Source organism: Podarcis muralis, chromosome 4, assembly GCF_964188315.1.
Source record: "Podarcis muralis chromosome 4, rPodMur119.hap1.1, whole genome shotgun sequence".
Classification (NCBI taxonomy): Eukaryota; Metazoa; Chordata; class Lepidosauria; order Squamata; family Lacertidae; genus Podarcis; species Podarcis muralis.
The window spans coordinates 48,100,097-48,121,793 of NC_135658.1; the positions used below are offsets into that span (position 1 = coordinate 48,100,097).

The 21,697-nt window shown below is 44.9% G+C and overlaps 1 protein-coding gene across 3 annotated transcripts in view; it reads left to right on the forward strand.

Annotated features, from left to right (window-relative positions):
- Positions 1–3,434: 3,434 nt before the first annotated feature.
- Positions 3,435–21,697, forward strand: part of USP25 (ubiquitin specific peptidase 25) — a 306,082-nt gene continuing 287,819 nt past the window's right edge. Inside the window, exon 1 of one of the 3 annotated variants that reach the window (XM_028726941.2) lies at positions 3,435–3,936. In XM_028726941.2, the coding sequence (XP_028582774.2) occupies positions 3,892–3,936 (45 nt within the window). In that variant the 5' untranslated portion in view covers positions 3,435–3,891. The remainder of the gene's footprint in view (positions 3,937–21,697) is intronic. The other 2 variants (XM_028726942.2, XM_028726943.2) reach the window with 2 other exon arrangements.

Sequence of the window (21,697 nt, forward strand, 5' to 3'; positions counted from 1 at the left end):
CTGAGACTTGGGTGGGTGAGTAGGTTGGGGTTGGTTTCACCCAGCTCTGCCCATCTGGGTACTCAGTGCAGCATTGGGACATACTTGAGGCTCAGGTAGGAGGAGCTGTTGTGGTCTACAGAAATTATTTCTCTCTCCAGGCTCTCTGTCCAGTTGGGGGTTATCTAGGGTGTGTGTTCCTGGCACTTGACAATCGGGACAGATTATGGATTCTATGGAGTTTACCACTCACCTCACTGCCCAGCAGTCTCTCTGCCTGAGCTGACAGAACTGGTCTCAGAGGCGATGTGGAAGATTCCCAGACTGCTGATTTTGGGGAACTTCAACATCCATGAAAGAGGCTCTGGGGTAGTTCAGGACTTCATGGCTGCCATGATGACCATGAGCTGTCCTAACATGTCATCAAGCCAACGCATGTGGCAGGCCACACTCTGGACCTTGTTTTCTTAACTCAGTAGGAACAGAGTGATCTGAATGTAGGGGATATTGATATCAGTCCACTGTCATGGTCACAACATTTCTTGTTGAGCTTTAGGTTTAACCCCTTTTTTCCCTCTGTAGATGTCGGGGACATGTTAAGATGGTCCCCCTTCAGAGGCAGATGCATCCAATGGGTTTCCAGATGGCTCTGGGGGATTTTCCGGCTCATATGACTGACACTCCCTTTGAAGCCCTGGCCTGCTTAATGCAGCTTGCTTGGATCCCTGGTATATTCCAGAGCTTAGGATGAGGAAACAAAGTGGGAGACAGCTTCGACGCGAGTGGAGAAGAACTCAATTCAAATGCAATCAAACACTGGTGAGGGCTCATCATCAAGCCTACCTAGTGGCAGTGAAGGAAGCAAAAAGAAGGCAGTGGTAAAAAGCTCTCCTTTTTGGGCAAGTTTCTTGAGTGAGTGACTAGAACAAGGCACTCTTGCAGAAAACTGATTTTCTAGATTCATTTCAATCAGACTTTAGGCCCATTTTCAGCACAGAAACTGCTTTGGTGGCCCTGTTGGGAGACAGACAGGGGAAATGTGTCCTCGTTAATTCTCCTCAACTTCTCAGTGGCTTTCGATACCATCAATCATGGTATCCTTCTGGAGTGACTGTCCTGAGTTGGGCAGTACTGATTTGCAGTGATTCTGGTCCTACTTGGATGGTCATTTATAGAGGGTGATGCTTAGGGAGTGCTCTTTGGCACAGTGGAGCCTTCATTGTGGGGTTCCTCGGGGTGTGATTTTATCCCCATGCTGTTAACATTTAACATCTACATGAAACTGCTAAGTGAAGTCATCTGGAGTTTGGGAGTTTGGTTCCCAGCAATTTGCTGATAACACACAGCTCTACTTCTCCTCTACATCTGCAGGTGTGGCAGTGGATGTGCTGGACCAATGCTTGTCTCAGTAATGGACTGGCTGAGAGCCAACAAACTAAAGCTCAAATCCAGATAAGACTGAGTCACTGTTAGTGGGCAGCTCCCTAAACCGGATGGATAGGAGGTTGCCTGCTCTTGATGGAGTTACACTCTTTCTGGCACCTTCATCACGTATCTTTAGGCTCCAGGCAAAAACATTCCTCTTTTCCCAGGCCTTTGGCTAATTAAAGAATTCAAGCCCTTTTAAACTGCATGTTGGGTTACTGTTTTTGTTTGTTACTATGGTATGTATTTTTGTGTTCTTGTAAACTGTCCTGTGATCCTTGAAGGAAGAGTGGTCTAGAAATGCAAATAATAATAATAATAAATTAAAATGTATTAATGTGTTAATATCTGTGATATCTGAATGTGAAAAACTCCTTTTGAGGGGGCCGTTAATACCTTTCATGTGGTTCTCACTGTAGTTCACTTAATCTGCAACATACTCTTTCTCTATGCCAAATTCACTGACTGACTGAGAGGATAGACAAAGGCTACAACCAGATGCACACTTATCTAGGAGTAATTCTTGCTGAACTCAGGCAGGGATGCTTCTGAGTAAATACACATAGGATTGTATATGGAACTACCATTGAAAACAATTAGGGAACTCCCATTAGTCCAAGACAGAGCTAACTGCACTACAGTATATTACATTAGCTTTGTTTCAGGTGAGCTGGATTCCAATCCAGATTCAAAATGCTGCTTTTACCGTAATCTTTAAAGCCTACACTTCACTCACAAACACCATCCCATTCCCCAATGCCATTGTCAGAGGCTTTCTCTGGGTGCCTTAGCCAGGATAAGTGTGACAAAGGACAGTACTGTATCCTGATGGTAGAACATCCTTCCTGAAGAGGCTCACATGCTATGAATACTTTGTATTCTTTCTGGCAGTAGGGGAAGACATTAATTCTCTCTGCTTTTTAAAGCTTTCCCAAAGGTTTTATAGGATCTCAGAAGTCTGGTAATTAAGATCTGTCTGTCTGTGCTCTGTGAGCATAATCATTGTTGAGTTCTCAGTTGTCTGATGCTATTTATGTTGTATTTTTATGGTTTAAATTGTTTATAATATTTTAAATATTTTAGGAAGGTGACAAGATAACCTTTGGTTATGGGGCAGCACAGAAATATTAATTAAAAAAACAAATCAGTTGACGTGAGTAATATGTGTTTATTGATTACATTAGGTGTGCCCTGAGCATAACTTCACTAAATATCATGCATAGTTTCTTTTTATCCTGATTTTTGGTCCAAAGTGATGCACAGTACAATGTATTAAAAATGATTAAACCCATCAAACCATAAAGCCAAACCACTGATCAAAAATCAGCAGTGTAATAGCAGCAAAAACCACAGTACGAGGAGGCAAAAATAACAGCCTCAGTGTCACAAGAGAGACTACAGAAAACCATAGCTTTGACTGTCAAAAAGAAAACAGGAAGTGACACAAATGTACCTCCCATGGAGATGAATTCAAGAGCCTGGGTGCCAATGTGGAGAAGGCCCTGCCCCACCTATTCATAAAATTAATCTCAGAAACAGGATATGAAGCAGAAGCCCTCTCAGGAGGAAGGTGGAATCATATGGAAGCCAAACCGTTTAGAGCTTTCTGGTATTAGCAAAGTTCCCAAACCTTTCCCAGTCCCAGGGGCTACTGCACCTCCACAACTTCCTGGAGTGTCTTCACCTGGCTAGAAGCATTATTCCCGCATTGTTTCTTGCTAGCCTGGAGGACAGAAAGGGGCGCGGGAGTCCGCAGCAGCCAACCGGCCCCACCAAGGTAAAACTTGTAGGGATGACTCGGCCTGCCGCCGGTATGCGCTCTTCCCCGACCCTTGTTCCGAAAGGAAGGCCGCCGTGGAGCGAAAAGGGATCCCCAGAGGCTTTGCAAGCTGGACGGCCGCCGCAGGATAAGGGCGGGAAGAGGAGAAGTTCCTGCTTCCCGTTCAGTCGCCTTTCCCCGGTAGCGGCGTCAGCTGGGCGGCGTTTTCCCTTCCTCACTTGCCCCCTCGCAGCTCGGGCTGCAGCCCTGCGCGCCCGCGCTTAGCCGGGACAAACTCGGCCAGACTTACTTCCGAGTAGGGAGCGCGCAGGGCTGCGCCGCCGAGGAGGGAGGCGCGGCGGGGAAGGGGAGGAGCCCAAGCACATTCCTGGGCTGGGCATGTTTGGTTGAGGCGGCGGCGGCGGCGCGTACACTCCTAGCAAGCGGCAGGCGCACCGCCGGGCCTGAGCGCGCCCCGCTCCTTTCCAGGGCTGCCACTTGCCTGGGCAGGCGCGTCGCGTCACGGCTGCGTGGATCGCGAGCCGCGGCCTCCCCACGCCGCGCTCCTCTCCCTCGTCTCCCTCCTGCTCCTCCGGCGGCCCGTCCACTCCGGCCCGGCCTTGCCGTTGCTCCCTCCCCACCCTCGGCTAGCGCCGTCTCCTGCTGCTGCTGCTGCTGCTGCACCTCCTCAGGCCGGCGGGGAGGGAAGCCGGAGTCGGGCCGGGGCCATGACCGTGGAGCAGAATGTGCTGCAGCAGAGCAACGCGCAGAAGGTGAGGGGCGACCTGGCCCGCGGGGTGGGGGAGAGCTACCCTGTGCTCAGGCCCAGGCAGGAAGCCCTTGGGCAGGCTGCTGGGCTACGCGAGGGCCTGGCTTTTGGGAGCCGAGGCGGGTCGGCGCCTTCCCTCCCGGGTTCCCTCCGTGACCTTTGCGTCTAGCGAGGGAGAGGCGAGAGCGGGTTGGGCGGCTCCTCCCGGCCTGGGGAAGGGGATCGCGGGGGTGGGGGTGGGGGGGAGTCCGCTGAGCTCCTGGAAGCGGCACTGCCTTTCTGTCAGTATTACTTCTCCACCCCGTCCACGCTTTGAGTTCCTGGAAGCGTGTTCCTCCTCTCGCATTTGCCCTGCTTTCCCCTCCTTACCTTGCCAGAGAAGTGCCCACGGGGGTTGGTATATTAGGGGGACGGAGGAGGAGCCCGGCGTTTCGATCCGCAACTCGCCCTTCCTTCCCTGCCCCCCACCCTCTCACAAAAGTGCCACTTTATTTTTAAATAGAGGGATTGACGTTTTCATCCTCCCCCGATTCTGTCGCCCTGAGACGCATCTCGGTTCTGATCATGCCAGCTCTTCCAACCGGTTCTGTAATACAGTACTGAGGTGTAGGAAGCAGGCGGGTTTCCTGCTTTAACTATGTTTCATGGACTTAATGTAAAGCTTTGAAATGAGTCTGTAAATGTGTATCCCGTGAGGGGTGGTGAAGAAGGCTGCTGCTTCTGTTTTTGCCCTGAGCCAGGAAATCTGGTTGTTAGCTCAAAGTATAGTGTGGCTGGTAGTGTGAATGCTTTACTTGAATTTTGTAGATTATATCGAAGGTGTTTTGTTAACTATTAGTAACAGTGGCCTATGTTAGTAGCTTCTGAGTTGTATATACTGTATGTTTCTTTTGAGGTTATGTATTTCCTCTGGAGATTTGGCTTGCTATGTCATGGGATATAGGACCCAAATGATCTAATTCTGGAGAAAGTTCATGGTACTTTGTCCCAAGGAAAGTTGTCCTTTCTATAACACTTTGAACCTTTTGATATAAATAAAGAGTAAGACTGGTATCCTTGAATTTATGTGAAGTACATAATCTGTTGGAATGTGTAAATAATCCTACTCCAAAGAAGGCTGCTATACATGGCCTTCATCTGCTCTTTTTTACTTCCGTTTTGTCTTTCCAAAATCCTTGTGTGGTAGGTTAACTGAGAGATACTGCCTGATCCAAGGTTATCCAATGAGCTTCAAGGCCTAGCAAATATTTGAAACCCTGGTCTAAGCCTAATATTCTCTCAGATAATTTGAAACCATTCATTCACGTTTTTGAACAAGTCGACTTGTTTCAAGCACAGATGCCTATAAGTTAAATAGGTAAAAAATAGATAAATGATCCCTGGGCAGTTAAGTCCCATCAAAGGCGACTATGGGATTGCTGTGCTCATCTCGCTTTCAGGCCGAGGGAGCCAAAGTTTGTCCACAGACAGCTTTCCAGGTCATGTGGCCAGCATGACTAGACTGCTTCTGGTGCAAGAAGCCAGAGCGCACGGAAACACTGTTTATGTTCCTGCCGCAGTATCTTGCACTGGTATGTTTTCAAATTGCTAGGTTGGCAGAAGTTGGGACAGAGCAATGGGGGTTCATCCCGTGGCACGGATTCGAACTGCCGACCTTCTGATCAGCAAGCCAAGGAGGCTCAGTGGTTTAGACCACAGTGCCACCCACGTCCCTATAAGTTAAATATGGTCATTTTTTTATATAGTATGTTTATAACTTATCAATTTGAGAGGTGTGTGGCCACTAAAAATTTGTACTTTTTGTTTTTGACTCATGTGAAATGAAGAGGGACATTCCAAATGCATAGCCATAAAGGCTTGCAAAGATGCTATACACTCTTCTACAGTTCTATTGAACAAGTATGTGTTAAAAAAATAACTACTCACTTCTGTTTCCACATTTACCTCTTTCCACTTTCCTGCTCATTTCTTTTGCATTTTGCATCCTTTTATATCTGCTTCTAACTCCTTCAAAAATGTCTCATAAAATACAAGATTTAAAGTAAGCAGTACCTATGTGTTCTTAACATGCTTTCATAACAGTAGAAATCTACTCCTTGAGTAACTTCAACAGGGTACTTGTGTGCTGTTGATACTCTGTACTTCAGTGAGGATTTGACAACTGCTTTTCATCTTTGCGCTGTTTGCATTCATGCTAAAACCAAAGTCATTAGTAGTTGTATCCCAGATGCACTGAATAGAAAGTGTGACGGGTGTTTCTGTTTAAACATACATCCTACCCAGCTTTGTAAATAAGCCCACAAAAGTTACTAGTATTACTAGCTTTCTAAGAGACTAGTAATCTGCATTTCCGTATTGACCATGGGTAGGCAAACTAAGGCCCGGGGGCCGGATAAGGCCCAGTCGCCTTCTAAATTTGGCCTGCAGACAGTCTGGGAATCTGTGTTTTTACATGAGTAGAATGTGTCCTTTTATTTAAAATGCATCTCTGGGTTATTTGTGGAGCATAGGAATTCTTTCATTTCCCCCCCTCCAAAATATAGTCCGGCCCCCCCACAAGGTCTGAGGGTCAGTGGACTGGCCCCCTGCTGAAAAAGTTTGCTGACCCCTGGTATTGACCATTTAAGAGGCAAAGTGCCCTCCTTTGCTAGAAGGAAAAAATGCCACCTGTGAAGTAGATTGGTGGAAGAGGAATAGAGCATTTCAGTGCTGATTGTGAAGGAAGAGACTTTTCTCGTTAATTCAGGAGGCATGGAAACAAAGTGGGCTGGTAGAAATGGGATTAATGAAAGCTGCAATCCAAAATGTCTGGAAGGCGCTTGTTTGACAAAGGCTGATCTGGGACATTAGAATTTTTCCTGATGCAAACTGAATTTTCCAGTGCAAAGTACGCTATGCAAATTAATGTGCTTGTGGATGCAAATCAATTCAAGAATTTGGCTGAACCCCTGTCACTGGCCAATTCAAAGTCCAAAGGACCAGAACCGTTTTTTACAGGGATGTTTGAAACAGCTTGGTTCATTTAACAACAAATAACTGCTTGGTACCCCATAGTGGTGTTTCTCTTTGGTTCCAAACGGCTCCAATGAGTTCTCTAAAGAGTCTGTAATTTTGGGAAGGGCTGTAGCTCAGTGGAAGAGCTTCTACTTTGCGTGCAGAAGGTCCCAGGTTGAAACCTCAGCATATCCAGGTAGGGCAGGTTCAAGAGAGAACTCCATCAGTGTAGACAATTTTGAGCTCGATAGACCAATAATCCGGGGGGACGCGGGTGGCGCTGTGGGTAAAAGCCTCAGCGCCTAGGGCTTGCCGATTGAAAGGTTGGCGGTTCGAATCCCCGCGGCGGGTGCGCTCCCGTTGTTCGGTCCCAGCGCCTGCCAACCTAGCAGTTCGAAAGCACTCCCGGGTGCAAGTAGATAAATAGGGACCGCTTTCTAGCGGGAAGGTAAACGGCGTTTCCGTGTGCGGCTCTGGCTCGCCAGAGCAGCGATGTCACGCTGGCCACGTGACCCGGAAGTGTCTCCGGACAGCGCTGGCCCCCGGCCTCTTGAGTGAGATGGGCGCACAACCCTAGAGTCTGTCAAGACTGGCCCATACGGGCAGGGGTACCTTTACCTTTACCTTTTTAGACCAATAATCCAGCTCAATATAACTCAGTTTCCTATGTGGAAATAATATCTGTGCTTGTGTTGCTGAATGAACCTTTAAATATGCCTCTTGGGATAGATGGATAAATAACCTGTGTGTGTTGAAATAAGAAAGATAAAGTGAAATGATCTAAATTAATATTGGGTAAGCAGGATATGTTCTGTACTCTTGTGTTTATTCTGAGAGTAAAAGTTCCTATTACTAGAACAAAGCAGAGCTCTGCAATTTCCAATTATAGTTTCTCATGTTAGTTTTGCCTGTTTTTAAGTGTCTGCCTTTAGTGTGAGAATATAAACATATAGTGCTTGGGAACCATGCCCTTCCGGCTTGACTAATTCTTTCCCATAGTGAACTCCCACAAAAGAATGTTGTCAGATATGTATTACTACTAGTGGCTGTCAGTATATCTTTTCCTTAAAAAAAATACTTGTTGCCTGCAGTTTACATTAAATAGTAGATTATTAGATGATGGGTGTTGTTACCATGACAGTGACAATTTAAAAGGATAGGCCTTTCCTATGTCTATAACACAAGCATAAACAAAAGCATCTCACTAATATAGTTGTCCCCATGGGATTTGCAGTTCCTATGCAACAATTTTGTATGGAATGCTTGATGCAAATAGTCAGTTTTGTCCCAGCTATTCAAGCAGAAGACCCCTTAGCATATCACTAGTTCCTGAAGAGTTTCTGTACTACAGATTTGAAGAAGCAGCTTTGTTCTGTAAGTCTGTAGCACAGAAATTCTTCAGGACTTGATAATATGCAATCCTAGCCATTTCTAGTCAGAAGTATGCCCTATTGAAGCCAGAATGCAATAGAACTGCAGACCAAGTGATCTTCTAATTCTATAATTGGGGCAAAACATAGAAAAATGCTGTGTGCGTACTGAACTTAGCATGCAAAACATTCCATATAAAGTTTTCCCATAGGAAAACTGCAAATCCCCTGGGGATGAGCTGTTTTTGTTCCAACTTTGAACATTAGGCTTATGTTTTTTCTTTCCCTATACATGTGTTTTGTGGTAGCACCTAGAAACATACTGAGGAGTATCTTTTTGCTGGTACTTTGGACCGTTAAAATGTATGGAGACTCTTATTGTGTGTAACACTGGTGGAAGTAGAACTAAGTAGCATAAACAGCTGGAGCGAAATACTACATTAGTGGTATGATATTGGTGTAAAATAGCTTGTTATTTTATATGTTTAGGTTTTTAAAATGTCACTTTCTGCACTCAACTACGGTCAAGGGTATTAGAAAAATGTATGAAATGTTATCTCCCTGCTTTTTGCTCCATAGGTCACTTAAGGACAGTTTGCACTTCATTCTTACCAGAAATCATACATGCAGGATGCCCTGTTGAGGAATGTATGGATTGCTAGGTTTGGCTTTTGTACACAAGAAATTCCATTGGCTGCACTTGAGTTCCATGGTAGCAGCTGGCTTCAGGTGCTGGAGGTAGAAAAGTCCTCTCTTTTCCAGACTTCCAGTCTCTTTCCTTGCTACAGCAAAGGCAGTTGTCACTGAAAACACATTTTCAACAGATCTATATGTTAGGTGCATCTATTTTGTGTATGTTTCATTTTTTCATTCATAGAGATATTTACACCTAATTGGTACTTAAGAACTATGACACACTTCCTTAATGTATATTTAGTGGCTTTAATTATTGCTATAATTACTGGTCTTTTTAAGTACATGTCCTGGTATACACAGCTGGTAGAATATTGTTGAACAAGTAAAATGTTTTGACATATCAAGGATTTTAAAATTGTATTAAGTACTAAACAATTGTCATTTTTGAAACTTCATTTTTTGTTATATCTGAATTGATTTTGTATCATAACACAATGATTTTCCTTATAGCTGCCATCTCTTCTTTTTGATTGCAAGTACCAAGAGGTGAATAAAACACAATCTGTGGCCAGTTAAGAACATACAAGCAGCAGTCAGAAGAAGCATAATTAAAATGTGCTAAATATATTTTCTAATAGCTCAGTTGGTAGAGCATGAGACTCTTAACCTCAGGGCTGTGGGTTTGAGCCCCACGTTAGGCAAAAAGATTCATGCATTACAGAGGTTTGGACTGGATGACCCTCTTGGTTCCTTTGACTCTACAATCCTATGATTCTAAGTCCTGCATAAAGTGATAATTTGGTAAAATCTATAGTGAACTAGTATATTTGTATAATGGAAGTAGGCTGCTGTAATTATGTACTAACCATCTTTATACTAAATTCATTCAGAATTAGGGATAAATTATTGAAATTCTCCAAAGAGAGGTGAGCATACATTCTATGTTTCTTTGAACAGTAGTTGAAAGAACTGAAGGGACTTTGCTCTGCTTGTAAAATCTGTTGCTTTGGCTCCTTTAAGCTTTTTTTTTTGGTAGCTCGCTCATTGATTGCAGAGAAGAGGGCATGCCTAATGGGAGCCCTTCCCTACAATATCCTGCCTTAACTCCAGCTTCCTTCACATCTTCAGCATTTTACTAAGCCTTGAGTCTCAAAGGGCATTCCAATTTTGCCACCCTTTTCAAGCTGTGTGTGTGTAGTGCATTTTAGCAGGTTTGTGAACTAGGACGGCTGTGAACAAGGGCCCTTCTTGGTGCCAGTAGTCCATTTGTTTTTGTGTTACTGTGAAGCAGGGAAACCACCACAGTCTAAATCTAGTATACACAGTTCATGAAAGCTAAATACACTCATGCATATAATTTAATTGTTCTCTAGCAGAGATTGCATTTTAGATTCTGGTATCACTGAGCAAGAGCCATTACAAACCCGTGAGATGTTTGTTTTTCAATGAATATTTCTGTTTGCTTGGAGAAGAGATGCTCATGAATAATGACAATTTTTGGAAACTTATCCTGAGGGGCAAGAGAAGTGTGGAGATGCAATGCTTCTTGCTCCAGAAATGGGGTTTTAAAATATCTGCTGGTTCTTCAATCTCAGTGGAGAAAACATTGAACTAACAATGTAAGTTTAATGTACTAACTATAAAATATATTTATTCTGGAGTCCAACAGAGCAGAGTGCAATAGTCAGAAATGAAATGTTTTGGCTTCATTCAAGTATGAATTTCAAAATTATTTCCCCTTTGACAGTATACAGTGGTACCTCAGGTTACATACGCTTCAGGTTACATATGCTTCAGGTTACAGACTCTGCTAACCCAGAAATATTACCTCAGGTTAAGAACTTTGCTTCAGGATGAGAACAGAAATCATGCTCTGGCGGCGCAGCAGCAGCAGGAAGCCCCATTAGCTAAAGTAGTGCTTCAGGTTAAGAACAGTTCAGGTTAAGAACAGACCTCCAGAATGAATTAGGTTCTTAACCCGAGGTACCACCGTACTGGGAACCCCAGTATACTTGGGTTTGGTTTCTCCTCTTTCAGCATCTCTTTTGTAGTCTCACAGCCCCTGCCAGCATTCTGCACATGGTTGTGTTATATTAGTGGAAGAAGCCCAGGACAGCCAGGGCAAAAGCTTTTGCCTTGGATGTTGCAGCTTTCCATCATTTCTTTAACCACATAGTTCTGTAAGCAAATTATTTATGGCTCAGTCTCTCTTTAATGTTTAAATAAACTAACTTGGGATAAAATAAATGTTTGGCATTTCTGAACTTGAAAGTCATTCAGTTCTGCTCTTTCCCCCTCTAAACCTGTGGAACCTCTGGAGCTACACAAGCCATATTCTGCCAGCTTGTTTCTATGCTTTTAGAGAGGTCACAGACATAGAACCACAGCTCTTCTGTCTTGCCTGTACAACAAAATATGATTCACTAGGATGTCATTATCATCATCATCATGGTCACTTCCTCTAGTCACAAACCAAAGTGGTGAGTGCTGAGCCAAAACTGTGACATTGAGAAACAACAGGGAAATAATTATATGCTCAGGGGAACCGTAAGATTTGCTGTTGTACACACATTTAAAAAGGAGGCGGCACAGAACAGGCCAGTGGGTATTGAACATGAGTTTAGTGGCCTCAAAGAGTCATGCACTATTGTCAGGTGGAAAAGAAATGTGGGGTAGGGAGTAAGGTACACTGCTTCCATCCATTACAGTTTAATAGCGTTCTGGAAGGGGGAGCAGGGCTGGCTGGCTGGAACCTACTCCTGTTTGGAAGTGAGGAAGATATATAACAACATTTGCAGTTTCCACTTATTCCTCCTAATAGTGAGATTGAGTGGTGAAGACCCCTTCCCCGCCATCTCCCACCCTGAGCAGGCTGCTGATACGCTGACATTTTGTTGCCTACTTATAACCTGTACCCAAATTTTGTTAATTTACTAACTGAATGCAGACAAAAGCAAAGACACTTGCCCTCCCTTTTACAAAATATTTGGCAGCAGTAGTTTTTCTCTTTCTCACCTGATATCTTCCCAGCTTTCTCTTAAAAGTAAGTTTGATGTTTGATTAGGAATCTTTTTCCACTGTTGGGCCTTGGCATACTTTCTTTTACCTAATTGTACTAGGGGATCATCAGGCTCCCCCTGCAAAGTATGCTTGTAATTTGTCTCGCATTAGTCACATTTGTGTTTAGGAAAGACTCATAGGAGTCTTATCTTTCTAAAATGGACAGTTTTCACTAGTTGTATGGAGGAGGAGGTAGTGTGGCAGTCCATTTGATAGTGTTCACTGTTTCTTTTAAACCTTCCTGATGTGAAACTGTTACTAATTGCGATTGTGATCTTTGTAAACAGATCTGTAGTAGGGAACTATCTTTGATCACCATCTAATTTCACAGTATCTGCATGAATGTGTCTTTTTTATAGAGGTCTTTTATTTGTACATGACAATATTTATAAACTTGAAAGAGTTTATTTGCTGTTTTCTACATTATTGCTACTTTTGCTGGAGAATAAAGGTAAAGGGACCCTTGACCGTTAGGCCCAGTCGCGGACGACTCTGCCAAAGATACGTACCATCAGCTGTACATTTTTTTGGTACAAGTTGTGATATATATTGACTTTATAACTGTGCCCTTACCTTTCAGTTGAATTTATTTTTCATAGAAACATAGAATTGTAGAGTTGGAAGGGACCAAAGGTAATCTGTCCAACCCCTGCAGTGCAGGAATCCCAACTGAAGAATCCCAGATGGCCATCCAACCTCTGTTTAGAAATGTCCATTGAAGGAGAGTCTACCAACTTCCAAGGTAGTCTGTTCCACAGTTCTTACTGTCAGAAAGTTCTTCCTAGTATTTAGGTGGAAACGTATTTTACTGGCAGAATGCTGGCTTAGATTTTCCTACCTTGCAAACACGTGCTGAATTATGAAACACAGAATATTCAAGTGTACTCAGAGCAAGAATAAAATGTTCTTTACCTTCTTAAATTAAAAAAAATTGCTTTCTGAGATTTAGAAAACTACCTTATACAGTGGTACCTCAGGTTAAGAAATTAATTTGTTCCAGAGGTCTGTTCTTAACCTGAAACTGTTCTTAATCTGAAGCACCACTTTAGCTAATGGGGCCTCCCGCTGCTGCCGCACGAGTTCTGTTCTCATCCTGAAGCAAAGTTCTTAACCTGAGGTACTTCATCCTGAAGCAAAGTTCTTAACCTGAGGTACTATTTCTGGGTTAGCGGAATCTGTAACCTGAAGCGTATGTAACCTGAAGCGTATGTAACCCGAGGTACCATTGTATAAATGAATGGTATGTCACCAGATCCCGGAGAAGTGGCTTACTAATTTTCTTACTGTCACAAAAATTGTGTAGTCTTTTGGATTAGCTATGAGTTGAAAATCCTTGATCACCTTCTTTGGTGATCACTCATAGCCGAGTAAGATTGTCTTCCATGAACACTGTCTTAACAGTGAGTCGTAAGTGACTGTGGAGGCCACTTCAGGATCCACATGTCCTTCCACAGTGGAGACATAGGTTTCTGGGCAGGAGTTGATCATGGTGAGGGTTTGCCAAACGTACCTTCCTCTTAGTACGTTTATCCCTTTCGTTCTGAGTCCGAGCGTCTTCAAATCCCATGTTCCTTGATGTTATCTGGGATTCAAAAGCAGGGAATCAAAAGCAGGCACAAAAGGAGAAATCCCGCTTAATAGGTACTTGAAGGGCATGAGTTTTCATTTTGTGCCTTGGTTTCCTTCCTTGAAGCCTGCATTGAGGTATACTCTTGAAAACCTTTGTGGAACGTGATCTGTAACAGATCAGTGATCTGTCCAGCAGTCTTTGGCACTTGTCATAGCTCTGGTAAAGAGCACATCATGGCGATCTTCTGCTTGGACAATTACATAATCTAAGAGATGCCAGTGGTTCTGATGCACAGACTGAGGGTGCCTCCATGATGTTTTAAATTAATATTTTTGTTGAAAGAGTGTATTGGTAATAACAAAGTTGTGCACTGCACATATAGTCAGAAGTAAGATTCCGTTCTGGTTGCTGTTGCCAATTCCTTCTTTCCCAATACTCCCAGGCCACAGATTAAAATCACCCAGGAGATTAATTTTACCTTCCTCGTGTCTCTGATAGGATGGCACCCAGCTTTTCAGGATGAGCAGTTTGGATCCTAAATAGGACTGCTCAGTCATGGATACAGCTGTTGTGCTACTCAGCTGCCTCATTCCTTGAGTCAGAATGACTGAATCTGTATCCACCACCCATGTGCCGGTCCATGACTAGGGGCTTCTAGATTTCATGGAACTGCCCCCGTTACCATTTGTCGATTGTCATGGGACTTTTTTGGGTTTGGGTTTAGGATGGGTTTTTGGAAGATGCCTGTTGGTTTTATGCGTGTAGATCACTGCACAGTCTTCACAGTAAGGCTCTATTCTGATGGCACGAGCATCATGATGACCAGTAGATTCTTATCATGGAGAGGGGTTCAACAGTAGATTTGCTGAATGAATTTAGGTAGGCCACCAGCACTCAGTCTCAGCCCCACTGTTTGGCCGAGTGCGCAGAGAATGTGTCTGAAGCACTTTAAGCCAGGAAAATTTTTATTTAAACCCTAAAGATTATGATATACTCTGAACATTATTTTAAAGTGTTGATAACAATGAGAATGATTTAGGCCTAATTCACAATGTCATGCTAATAAGCCATCTTTTAAAACAAACTATGGTTTAATATGAATAAGCAGTGTGCTGGTGCCTGCTGCTCAAATGTTCCTGTGCTGTTCCTCCACTTCTACCGCTGTCGTACCACAAGTAAAACAAGCCGAGTCTGGCTTGTTCCATTTTCCAAACCTAGCAGGGTAAGTGGCGCTGGTGGTGGGGTGACATTTTAAATAGGTTTGGTGAATACATGGTTTAAAAAATCATGTTTAATTTAATTTTTTTAGCAGATGCCTACTATTTGTTCTTCCACTCTCCATAATAAATAAACCATAGTTATTTTACTGTAATGGAAAAGTTGTGTCAGCATCCCACACAGCCTTTGTGTAGTACATATTGTAGATTTTCAAGATATATTTCATTATCTATTCTGCATAGTCTAAAGTAGCCCTGCAGTGTTGGTGAGCAAAGTGAAATACCGTATTTTTCGCACGATTGGACGCACCGGACCATAGGACGCACCTAGTTTTTTGGGGGGGAAATAAAGGAAAAAATTTTCCCCTTTATTTCCCCCCCAAAAGCAGGTCAGGGAAACCGAACCAGGTCGAGGAACAGCGGGATAGTGGCGCTGCGCCTCCCTGCTGTCCCCCGAGCTTGTGGGGCTGGCTGATGTCTGCCTGGCGCGCGGGGCGCTCTGCTTCAGGGCGCCCCACCCGCCGGGCGGCAGGCTACTATCCGCAGCGTGGGGAGCCCTGCGGGGAACTCCTGCAAGGCTCCCCACTCTGCGGATGTCTGCCTGGCGCGAGGGGCGCTCTGCTTCAGGGCGCCCCACCCGCCAGGCAGCAGGCTTATCCGCAGCGTGGGGAGCCCTGTGGGGAACTGCTGCAGGGCTCCCCACGCTGCGGATGTATGCCTGGCACGAGGGGCGCTCTGCTTCAGGGCGCCCCACCCGCCAGGCAGCAGGCTGCTATCCGCAGCGTGGGGAGCCCTGTGGGGAACTCCTGCAAGGCTCCCCACTCTGCGGATGTCTGCCTGGCGCGAGGGGCGCTCTGCTTCAGGGCGCCCCACCCGCCAGGCAGCAGGCTGCTATCCGCAGCGTGGGGAGCCCTGTGGGGAATTCCTGCAAGGCTCCCCACGCTGCGGATGTGTTCCCGAAGCGCCTGGAGCTCTGCTTTCAGGGCGCCCGACGCTCCGGGAAGCAGGCTGCTATCCGCAGCCTAGACACGGCTAGCGGAGCGCTAATCCCGAAGCTTGGGGCGTGCGGAGCTCAGCGCGCCCCAAGCTTCTGGGCGCCGGCAAGGTCTCCGCTAGTCCTTGCTGGCGCCCAGAAGCTTGGGGCGCGCTGAGCTCCGCACGCCCCAAGCTTCGGGATTAGCGCGGCGCTTCGCTAGCCCTGGGAGAGCCCCGCGACGTCGCGGGGCTCTCCCAGGGCTAGCGAGACCTTGCCGGCACCCAGAAGCTTGGGGCGCGCTGAGCTCCGCACGCCCCAAGCTTCGGGATTAGCGCGGTGCTTCGCTAGCCCTGGGAGAGCCCCGCGACGTCGCGGGGCTCTCCCAGGGCTAGCGAGACCTTGCCGGCACCCAGAAGCTTGGGGCGCGCTGTGCTCCGCACGGCCCAAGCTTCTGGATTAGCGCGGTGCTTCGCTAGCCGTGGGAGAGCCGCGCGACGTCGCGGGGCTCTCCCATGGCTAGCGGAGACCTTGCCGGCACCCAGAAGCTTGGGGCGTGCTGAGCTTCGCACGCCCCAAGCTTCGGGATTAGCGCAGCGGTCCGCTAGCCGTGGGAGAGCCGCGCGACGTCGCGGGGCTCTCCCACGGCTAGCGGAGATCTTTCCGGCACCCAGAAGCTTGGGGCGCGCTGAGCTCCGCACGCCCCAAGCTTCGGGATTAGCGCGGTGCTTCGCTAGCCCTGGGAGAGCCCCGCGACGTTGCCGGCACCCAGAAGCTTGGGGCGCACTGAGCTTCGCACGCCCCAAGCTTCGGGATTAGCGCAGCGGTCCGCTAGCCGTGGGAGAGCCGCGCAACGTCGCGGGGCTCTCCCACGGCTAGCGGAGACCTTTCCGGCACCCAGAAGCTTGGGGCGCGCTGAGCTCCGCACGCCCCAAGCTTCGGGATTAGTGCGGTGCTTCGCTAGCCCTGGGAGAGCCCCGCGACGTCGCGGGGCTCTCCCAGGGCTAGCGAGACCTTGCCGGCACCCAGAAGCTTGGGGCGCGCTGAGCTTCGCACGCCCCAAGCTTTGGGATTAGCGCAGCGGTCCGCTAGCCGTGGGAGAGCCACGCAACGTCGCGGGGCTCTCCCACGGCTAGCGGAGACCTTTCCGGCACCCAGAAGCTTGGGGCGCGCTGAGCTCCGCACGCCCCAAGCTTCGGGATTAGCGCGGTGCTTCGCTAGCCCTGGGAGAGCCCCGCGACGTCGCGGGGCTCTCCCAGGGCTAGCGAGACCTTGCCGGCACCCAGAAGCTTGGGGCGCGCTGAGCTCCGCACGCCCCAAGCTTCGGGATTAATGCAGCGCTCCGCTAGCCGCGGCTAGCGGATAGCTTCCTGAAGCCTGGAGAGCGAGAGAGGTCGGTGCGCACCGACCCCTCTCACTCTCCAGGCTTCAGCGAAAGCCTGCATTCGCTCCATAGGACGCACACACATTTTCCCTTGCTTTTTAGGAGGGAAAAAGTGCGTCCTATGGTGCGAAAAATACGGTAAAATGTTGATGGGTCTCTCTCTCTCTCTCTCTCTCTCTCTCTCTCACACACACACACACACACACACACACATGGCTTGATCTTTATCTCACAGTTGTGCATTTCTTTCTTGTTAGTTGTAAAGGGTTATTAGTCACACAGCTCCAGAAAAACATTCTCACTAAAAGTGCTTTAAAAATAATCCATCTCTAAATGTGCAAATATTTTTGAATCTGGGGAATCAAAGATCTCTTGAGCACAGGTCTTGAATTAAATCACCCTGCTTTGTATATTAAAACATTAGGTTTGTTAATAGAAATATTCCATTTGTAAGCAGTTTAAAATCTGCAGCCCACCCTGAACTGGTTTCTTGCTTTCAAGAAGTTAATTTTGATTAATGTAGGGTCAGTATTCTGTATCACTTGTGTTGGGTCGTTATATGCTGAGAAGGGATTGCCTCCCCATCTGCAAACTTCCTGCATTTCGGTGTGTACTTTGACGTGATCAAGTCATGAGCTTACCCTTGCCTGTTTACATGTGTAAAGAACAAGAAAAGGAGAACAAATGACAAGATGCTTCCTTTTTTTTGGTATTTGTTTACACATGTGGAACTGACCAGAAGCATGGAATTACAAATGCACAACATGTAAATGATAGTCTTGCCTTCCAGTATGGTGAGCTGCTATAGATATATCTACAGGCCAGCATGGTTAGAGTGTTGGACAAGGACCTGGGAGACAACAGTCAGACATGAAGCTTACTGGGTGACTTTGGACCAAGCTCTGCCTCTCGGTCTAACCTACCTCACAGGGCTGTTGCAAGGAGAAAATTTCAGAGGGGAGAACCATGTATACCACTGTGAGCTCTTTGGAGGAAAAGTGAATATAAATGTAACAAATAATTGAAAAAACAGGTCCATAGAAATCCAGTATGATTAAATGGGCACAGGATATGGGGCATGACATTGAGCTTGCTGACTGGGAGCATTTATGGACCACTGGTGTTAAATTCACGGCATGTAATGCCTTAAGAGAAAACATTATGAAAATGATCTACAGGTGGTACATGACTCCGGCTAAGTTAGCAAAGATCTATCATCTGCCCAACAACAAGTGTTGGAAGTGTAATGAAACGGAGGGAACCTTCTATCACCTTTGGTGGACCTGCCCGAAGATTAAGGCTTTCTGGGAAATGATCTATAATGAAATTTAAAAAGTTCTGAAGAGAACCTTTATTTAAAAACCAGAAGCCTTTCTCTTGGGTATGGTGGGCCAAATGGTGCCAAAGAAGGATAGGATATTTTTTATGTATGCCACAACAGCAGCAAGAATCCTTCTAGCAAAGTATTGGAAGACACAAGATTTACCCACGTTGGAAGAATGGCAGACGAAGGTGATCGACTATATGGGACTGGCAGAGATGACTGGCAGAATTCGAGACCGGGGGAAAGAGGCGGTGGATGAAGATTGGAACAAATTTAAAGTTTATCTTAAAAACTGTTGTAATTTGGAAAATTAGGGGATCAGGGTAATAAGAGATAAAGAACTACAGTTGATTTAATAATTTATGGAAGTTAAATTTATGAAATATAAATAAGTTTATTATGAAAGGGTTGCTGAAAAATCTTGAAACAAGAATGCAGAAAAGGGGTGGTATGGGGAAGTCGATTTTGTGTTTGTTTATGTTTTTGCTTTGTTTCTTTTTTACTTATGAAAAATTAATAAAAATTTATTTAAAAAAAAGAAAAAGAAAAAACAGGTCCATAGATTTAAAGGCTGTCCTAGTAGCCACATATTTCATTACTCTGTATTTCATTACTGTTTCGGGTCTTGAATAATAAGGAACTGCAACTCCCTTTCATTGGCAAGTGGAAGAATATGTGGATGGCTCCTTTCAAATCATTGTGCGTTGGATACGTGTTTGGCCACTCCACTTCACACTTTTCCATTATAGTAAGATAACTGTAGCTTGGGGTCAATTTGCCCATGCAAAGAAACTGCTGATAGCTGTATTCCATTTGACTCTTAAGGTGGCTTTTGGAGGTGTACAGACATTGAAAATTGGATTCACCAAGATTAGTTTAATGAGGTGATTGAAGCAGTTGAACTCTGTTTTGGTTAACAAGAGATAAACAAAAGGTGTTTGTCAGTGAGCTGAGAATATTCTATATACTAAGGTTCAAAAGGGCTTCTTATATAACAAAGAATACCAACAAATCTTCACATTTTACATGCCAGTACAGTTTAAATTATATATATATTAAAAGCTACATATAAAAACATGTTTACTAATTCAAAAACTAAGTACACATGTTCAGAGTGCATGGGAAATTGGTTTTTATAGATAAAGTTTATAATTTGGTTCAAATTTAACAGTGACCCCCGCATGCGTCGGTGGGGTGCATGAAAGCCCATGCCACCCCATTATGGCCCTGCCCTGACCCCATTCTGCTATCCATTTTGGACCCGTTCTTTTGGGTCCAAAAGGACCTGCACGTCAGCAGCCGCATGTCACTGCCTGTAATAGTATACTGACTAGCATCCATAGTGAATTTGTCTGATCCACCAAGTTTGTAACTGTATGAAAAAAGAAATAAGATTTGTCTGGCATGACTTGTTTTTGAGAAACCCATGCTGGATCTTATTAATCACAGCATTCTTTTCTAAGTGCTCACAGGTGCTTAAGCAACTCATGTAAAGCCCCATATCTTGGGAGCTTTGTGTTCCACGTAGTATTTCTGCATGTTTGCATGTTGGGGCAAGAATTGTATTTAGATTGACATGTTGTATAGTCATTATTGTAGAAATTGTTATAATTCCTATAATCTCAACAAGAAGAAAATAGCAAATTGCTAACCAGATGCTTAAAAAGTAACTGAAAAGGTTTGTGCTGATATACTTTAAATCATGGCGTAATAGTTGCAATAATGAAATTTATGTACCCATGAAAGCTTTTATTGTCATTAATAATAAATAATGATGTTTGTTTAATCCAATAAAATGTATATACATTTAAATAAATAAGCATGTTAAGAGCCATGCTTCAACAAACTAAAAGCCTATAGAGTGCAACATCCTGTTTCTCACAGAGCTCAGCCAGGAGCCTACAGCAGGACATGAGCACAGTTGCACTCTTCTGCTGTTCCCCAGAAGCTGGTGTTCTCTCTGTTTTCAGAGCCTGAACATATTGTAATGTTTTCTGTCACTTCTCTGACCCTGCTTCATGCTGCGTCCAAATGAAAATAGTTAGCATCTAATGATTCTCTTTTGGCAGCCTATGTGGGAACATTGGTGATTCTCCAGTTCTGAAGGGATAAATGTCCACTTAACACAGTTGACATCCACTGTCTGGGGTTTTGGCAGCCAAAAGTACAGAATGTGAATTAGCTTGGAAAAGTAAACGCCATAGGGCACCCTCATGCTGTGTTGGCACTTTACCTGGCTATTTTTATTTATCAGTTCAGATGCTGATTAGTATCGCCTTTGCATAAAGTGCACTTTTAATATATTATGTTAAAAAGGGAGAAATTGGATTTCTATTGTATGCTAAGGCTTGATGGGGGGAAATGTAAATCTGTAAGCTAGATGTAAAGCCGTAAAAGTGGGGAAGCTGTAGAGTTCATGCCAGGTACTTCATAACTTTGTTTATGCAAGCCTGGATGCTGGGAAATTCTTTACTAACAATTAGTTCCTGAGGAACTAATAATTTAAACAAGGCACAGGAAGCAGTTACGTACACAGCAAACAGAAGTAACTGTGACATGAAGCGCATAAACAAGACATTACAATGACACTTTGAGGGCTTTTAATGTATGCCTTTGTTTCTGATTCCATAATGATTGAGTAGCCTTAAACAGATAACACTGCTCATTTCCCAAACATTAGTACAAAATAAGGTCAGGGGAAAGGGCAGTTCTTCTTAAAAGATAAAAGGCTTGTTTGTTTATAATACATGCACACATTGCCACCATAATTCACAAACCTCTCCCACTGCAAAAGGTGTGAATTGGAGAAGGTAGCTGTCAGATTCTAAGTTTGTATGGTCAGCAGTCATGGTAGTAGCATGGCAGTAGGTTTTAAGCATTACCTTATCTAAGCTCTTAAGCCAGGTTCCATAGAGTCATGCAACTGCTTCTCTGAGCCCAAGGAGACAGTAAGCTTTTTATTTTACTTTTATTTTTAACAGCAGCCCTCTTTCCTGCAGAGGAAAACTGCTTTTGAGATTGATGGGATTTCTACTAAATGAAAAAACCTAAAAATCCCACTTGCTTGTCTGCAATCCGTTGTGTGACCTGAAGCAACTCTTGGGATCTGGACTTAGATTGTAGCTAAGCCCTGCTATTATGTTAGTGAACTTCTTCTTTGCTGGTTATGCTGTGGCCAGATAAGCTTTGGGTAAGAGCCTAACACTGAGTACTTCATATAATTCCTTAAGTGTACTT